The sequence below is a fragment of the Pezoporus wallicus genome, unplaced genomic scaffold, assembly GCF_028554395.1.
Source record: "Pezoporus wallicus isolate ANWC-B61680 ecotype Strahan unplaced genomic scaffold, APGP_CSIRO_Pwel_v1 contig_11829, whole genome shotgun sequence".
In the NCBI taxonomy this organism is placed as follows: domain Eukaryota; kingdom Metazoa; phylum Chordata; class Aves; order Psittaciformes; family Psittacidae; genus Pezoporus; species Pezoporus wallicus.
Window position 1 is genome coordinate 1,759,670 of NW_026635494.1, and position 5,656 is coordinate 1,765,325.

At 45.7% G+C, this 5,656-nt stretch overlaps 1 protein-coding gene and 3 non-coding genes across 4 annotated transcripts; all 4 read right to left on the minus strand.

Moving 5' to 3' along the window:
- Positions 1-1,342: 1,342 nt before the first annotated feature.
- On the minus strand, positions 1,343-5,437 carry HSPA8 (heat shock protein family A (Hsp70) member 8). Its single transcript, XM_057396617.1, has 8 exons — positions 5,200-5,437; positions 4,544-4,749; positions 4,305-4,457; positions 3,650-4,205; positions 3,127-3,329; positions 2,607-2,805; positions 2,271-2,503; positions 1,343-1,823 (listed from the first exon to the last, which is right to left on the minus strand). Exons 1-8 carry the CDS (start codon positions 5,402-5,404, stop codon positions 1,638-1,640), a joined length of 1,941 nt encoding a protein of 646 aa, XP_057252600.1. The 5' UTR covers positions 5,405-5,437; the 3' UTR covers positions 1,343-1,637.
- LOC130592370 (small nucleolar RNA SNORD14) lies at positions 2,098-2,194 on the minus strand. The gene has a single exon (XR_008970538.1). It is a non-coding gene; the product is annotated as a small nucleolar RNA SNORD14 (small nucleolar RNA).
- LOC130592371 (small nucleolar RNA SNORD14) lies at positions 2,901-2,997 on the minus strand. Its single transcript, XR_008970539.1, has one exon. It is a non-coding gene; the product is annotated as a small nucleolar RNA SNORD14 (small nucleolar RNA).
- Positions 3,402-3,492, minus strand: LOC130592372 (small nucleolar RNA SNORD14). The gene has a single exon (XR_008970540.1). It is a non-coding gene; the product is annotated as a small nucleolar RNA SNORD14 (small nucleolar RNA).
- Positions 5,438-5,656: the final 219 nt, after the last annotated feature.

The window sequence follows — 5,656 nt, forward strand, 5'->3', positions numbered from 1 at the left end:
ACTGCAGGGGCGTGGGAAACGTTCATCTCTTTTCTCCAGGATATAGTGACAGGATTGATGAGAGCTTTAGGGCAGCACCAGGAAAGGTTCAGATTAGATACAAGGAAGCATTTCAAACCCTGGAACAGGCTTCCTCAAGAGGGGCTGATGGCCCACACCTGTCAATGCCCTTAGTGATCACATCTAAGTCCTTTGCAGCTGAAATGTTCTATTATTCCAGTGATGATTTTTATGGCCTGCAGTCATGACTTAATGAACATTGCCACTCCAGTACACAAGTCTTCAGTGGGAGCACTGATGCTGTGGCAAAGAGGTTGGAAAGTAAAAGGCACGGCAGCACAGAAGCTCCTGCAGTTTGCAGTGTCATTCTCCTACATATGTGAAAACAGCCCTCCTTGCTGAAATGATATACAAAGCATTTTAATACTCTCAACTGCTCCTGTCTGCATTTCAGCAGCCCTCTAAAGCCATCCAACCAGGGAAAATGCACTTTTGACACAGTAAAATGAGCACTAAGCTACCGGAGAATCATTTCTTCCCTTTGGTTAAGCACTGTTAATGAAAACAATGGTAAGTCCCTAAATTCATCAGTGCTGAGAAAGAATTTGCTCAGACTACTTCAACCTGAAATACAGACACTGAATTGCTGATTGTTTTGAATCTAGAATGTACTAGGAACGCAGAATATGCAATGTATTGTGTTGGGTATCATGGTCTAGACTCAGGACTATGAAAATTGCCACTCCACTGTGTGCTGGTATTATATAGAGCACAATACATGTACTAATTATACTGTAACTAATAAGCAACAGAATAGCTGCTTATTATCCCTCGAGGCTACCCAAAACCACATCCCAGCAGACTTCATTAAATGAAGGGCCACCTCTGCACTTGGCCTCCCTCAGGGGAGAAACCTCGAGCTGATGAACGATTCCAGGCCCAAAAGACTAACCAGTCTGTAGCCCTATACCTAATGTTAGGGACAGTGTGGGTTATTATAGATTGAGTAATTAGCTCTGCAAGGTCTCTGGAAAGGTGGCAGTTACCAATGCATTTAATGCAGGCTTGTTTAGGTGATGTCCTTTATTACAGGAAAGGTGTTTCTGTGCAGTTGGTGGCTGTGTACTTCAAAGAATAAACGTGTTGCAAACTACTAAGCACCTTTCATTACAGCAGGAGCTATCTAGCAAAACCAGCTCTGCACTGGCAGTTACAATTACCTACCTTGAGATAGAGGGAAGGGGCTGAAAAGCTGCTGCACCTCCAACATTCTTTATTTACCATTAAGTGTATTTATTCTTTTCACACTGGTCAGGATGTACAAAAAGTGAGGAGAGAAACATTGTGATGCCCATTAAATAGTTTTTATTCTTTAGGACATGAATTGCATTTCCACTTGTTTACAGTAAAGTGCAATGATCTTCATCTCCGCTCCTGTGCACATGGTTCAAGTATTTAAAATGCCCAGAAAATTTTAACATCTTTTAAGATTTTATTTTTTACAGCAGCTCAGTTATGGAGTTTTAGTCTGGCAAAATAAACCCAGATGTGACTACAGGTTTGGGTCCTTCAAGCTAACCCCCAACCTGGGGATTCCTCCAATACTAACTGCTAGTGGAATGCAGCTCCCAGCATCTTTAGTCTACCTCCTCGATGGTTGGTCCAGAAGAAGCTCCGCCAGATGGAGGAGCTCCACCACCAGGGAATCCACCAGGCATCCCACCAGGCATTCCTCCTGCACTCTGGTACAGCTTGGTGATGATGGGGTTGCAGACCTTCTCCAGCTCTTTCTGCTGGTGCTCAAACTCCTCCTTCTCAGCGGTCTACAGAAGAAGGACAAAAGCTCAGTATCTGTTGCTCACATTACTTGGATCCAGTCTGAAAGTTAACATCACTACCTGGCTTACATATTTGAAGAGACCCACTAACCTAGGCACAAGAACATTTCTTGCTTACAACTCCCTCAGATCACTCCTGGAGCTTACACTGCCCTTGCAGCAGGACCTCACTTGAAGTGAAGCAAGTATAGACTTTAAAGCTACAGCTGTGCCTGTGTGAATGAGGAGGAATTGAAAGCTGTGTGTTTGCAAGCTGCGGTCGCTCAGACATCCAAGGAAGGTACTTGGACCAACACAAGTCTTTCGACTTCTGGTGGAAACTACGAATGGCTTTGGAAACACTTTCATCACAGCAACCAGTTCTCCTCCAGCTTCCCAAGTTTTTCTTGGTAGCCCAGTGGAAACACTGACCGAACATGGAATACAACATACCTGGTTCTTGTCCAGCCAGTTGATGATTTCATTGCATTTGTCCAGGATTTTCTGCTTGTCCTCATCAGAGATCTTGCCCTGGAGCTTCTCATCTTCAACAGTAGCTTTCATATTGAATGCGTAAGACTCCAGGGAGTTCTTAGAAGACACTTTGTCACGCTGTTTCTCATCTTCTGCTTTGTATTTCTCTGCTTCCTGAACCATGCGCTCGATGTCTTCCTTGCTCAGCCGGCCTGCACAACACAGAGACATTTGAGATCAGTTTTACAGTCAACCACTGCGAGGAAGAGATTGATTACAGCAGCTTCCCACCCTCAGAAACAGATGGATCCTTACCCTTGTCATTTGTGATCGTGATCTTGTTCTCCTTGCCAGTGCTCTTATCCACAGCAGACACATTCAGGATGCCATTGGCATCAATATCAAAGGTTACTTCAATCTGAGGTACACCTCTGGGAGCAGGGGGGATACCAGTCAGCTCAAACTTGCCCAGCAAGTTGTTGTCCTTAGTCATGGCACGTTCTCCCTCATATACCTACCAAGAAAAACCAGCAAATTAAGTTGCAAGTTTTAACCACACATCATTATGATACTGTGTTCTCATGACAATTTTATCCTGAAGTGACATGGTCGCTCAGACATCCAAGGAAGGTACTTGGACCAACACAAGTCTTTCGACTTCTGGTGGAAACTACGAATGGCTTTGGAAACACTTTCATCACAGCAACCAGGTTATTCACTGGCAAACAAACTGCAACACAACACCTCCAGCCCAAAATTTACCTTCTTGAGGCATTGACAAAGGCTTATAATTATGTGAGCATGTTACCAGTTCGCCCCAGTGTTGCTTGCTTACCTGGATCAGCACACCAGGCTGGTTGTCTGAATAAGTGGTGAATGTCTGAGTCTGCTTGGTGGGGATGGTGGTGTTCCGTTTGATCAGGACTGTCATGACACCTCCAGCCGTCTCAATACCAAGAGACAGGGGAGTCACATCCAACAGCAGCAGATCCTGGACATTCTCAGACTTGTCTCCAGACAGAATAGCAGCCTGAACAGCTGGGGGGAGAGAAAACAAGCCATTAAGAGACCTGCAACACATACACTGCCCACCCCAGTTAAGCCCATGGCTCGCTCAGACATCCAAGGAAGGTTTTGGCCATCATTAGTAGACTTCTGGTGGAAACTACGAATGGCTTTGGAACCTGATTCATCATTGCAAGTCAATGTAATCTTCTTACTGCTTTGAAAAGCCTTCCTAATTCAGGAAGACCTATGGCCTACAACGGTACTGCTGAGATACTTCAGTTCAGGTAGTACCAAGCTTAACACCACCATCCAGCAGTTTCAGCACACAGATCATGATCATTCGTCATTACCTGCACCGTAAGCCACAGCTTCATCAGGGTTGATGCTCTTGTTCAGCTCTTTGCCATTGAAGAAATCCTGCAGGAGTTTCTGAATCTTTGGGATACGAGTAGAGCCACCAACCAGCACGATGTCATGGATCTGGGACTTGTCGAGCTTGGCATCCCGCAGAGCCTTCTCCACTGGATCCAGGGTGCCACGGAACAGGTCAGCGTTCAGCTCTTCAAAGCGAGCTCTGGTGATGGATGTGTAGAAGTCAATGCCCTCATAGAGAGAGTCTATTTCAATACTGGCCTGCGTGCTAGAGGACAGAGTACGCTTGGCACGCTCGCACGCGGTGCGGAGGCGACGAACTGCACGCTTGTTCTCACTGATGTCCTTCTTGTGCTTGCGCTTGAACTCGGCAATGAAGTGGTTCACCATGCGGTTGTCAAAGTCTTCTCCACCCAAGTGGGTGTCACCTGCAGTGGATTTCACCTCGAAGATACCATCTTCGATAGTCAGAATGGACACATCAAAGGTGCCACCTCCAAGGTCGAAGATGAGAACATTCCTTTCAGCACCAACCTGGAAAGAGATCAATTTTCACAATGCAATTCCATTTTCTACCACTAGCTTAGCAAGTTTGCTAGTACATCATAAACAGTCATTGCACTACTACGATACCTTCTTGTCCAGACCATAGGCTATTGCAGCAGCTGTTGGCTCATTGATAATTCGCAGGACATTGAGCCCTGCAATGGTTCCAGCATCTTTTGTAGCCTGACGCTGAGAGTCGTTGAAATAGGCTGGGACAGTCACTACAGCATTGGTGACAGTCTATAGAAGAAGCAAGCAAAGAAGTTATGTAGCTTTACCACTCAGACGTGCACAATTATTACCTTTCAGTGATGTCCTAAACTCACCTTCCCAAGGTAGGCTTCTGCAATTTCCTTCATTTTGGTTAAAACCATGGAAGAAATTTCTTCTGGGTAGAAGCTCTTTGTCTCGCCTTTGTATTCCACCTGCACTTTTGGTCTGCCAGCATCATTCACCACAGTGAAGGGCCAGTGCTTCATATCAGACTGGACAACAGAATCATCAAATCGACGTCCAATCAACCGTTTTGCATCTGGAAAAAGGACAGTTGACCATATTAAAAACGTTCATCCAGAACAGTAATTGTTACTGTCCTGTCAAGACCCAGCTGCCGTGTTTCCCCTCTTGGGTATGTACAAGCTTGTCAGCATCATCACACACCCACCACAGAAATGCTACAAGTGCTGCACCATAAACCACAGAGCAGCCTAAGAATCAGACTAAGGTACTTAGTCAAGGCCACCTAACACTGAATGCCAAGAACAACCTGCAGTACCAACAGATTAACTGGAAGGCACATACTTTTAGTTATGTTTTCAGTAAATGCTATTAGTAATGCAGTTGTATTATTCAGATTAGAAGACATTTTAATTGCCTACAGGAACACTCTAACTGTGCTCTCAGTATTTCTTGTAACCAAGGATCATCTACTATCACCATATTAAGCTTCTGTATGTAAAGTATAGAAATCCTACAGCCTTACCGAACACTGTATTGGTTGGGTTCATTGCAACTTGGTTCTTTGCAGCATCGCCGATCAACCTCTCTGTGTCTGTGAAGGCCACGTAACTTGGCGTGGTCCGGTTACCCTGATCGTTGGCAATGATTTCCACCTTCCCATGTTGGAATACACCAACACAGGAGTAGGTGGTGCCAAGATCGATTCCGACAGCTGGCCCCTTCGACATTTTGTCTGAAATAATAAAGCGAGAGGGAATTAAAGCTTAGAGTAAGTCAAACTGAAGCGATTTAGTGCTGTTATCCCACACGTAAATGCATTTAATAGCTCCACCGCTTGGCGTCCGGCCGCCATACTGCCCGAGCGCGACCACGTGATCAACCCCATCACGCAGGACTACAACTCCCATCATGCACCGCGCGATCACGCGGCCTCCCGCGGACATCTTACATGGCGTCCGCGCCGGTCCGTGTGCGCTGGC

Bases quoted from the DNA above. Each gene is read 5' to 3' on its own strand.
- HSPA8 (XM_057396617.1), bottom strand. From the start codon at position 5,404: ATGTCGAAGGGGCCAGCTGTCGGAATCGATCTTGGCACCACCTACTCC. The intron at 4,206-4,304 runs GTATCGTAGTAG...ATCTCTTTCCAG, and splicing joins CCTATGGTCTGGACAAGAAG to GTTGGTGCTGAAAGGAATGT. The intron at 1,824-2,270 runs GTATGTTGTATT...CTTCTTCTGTAG, and splicing joins ACTGGCTGGACAAGAACCAG to ACCGCTGAGAAGGAGGAGTT.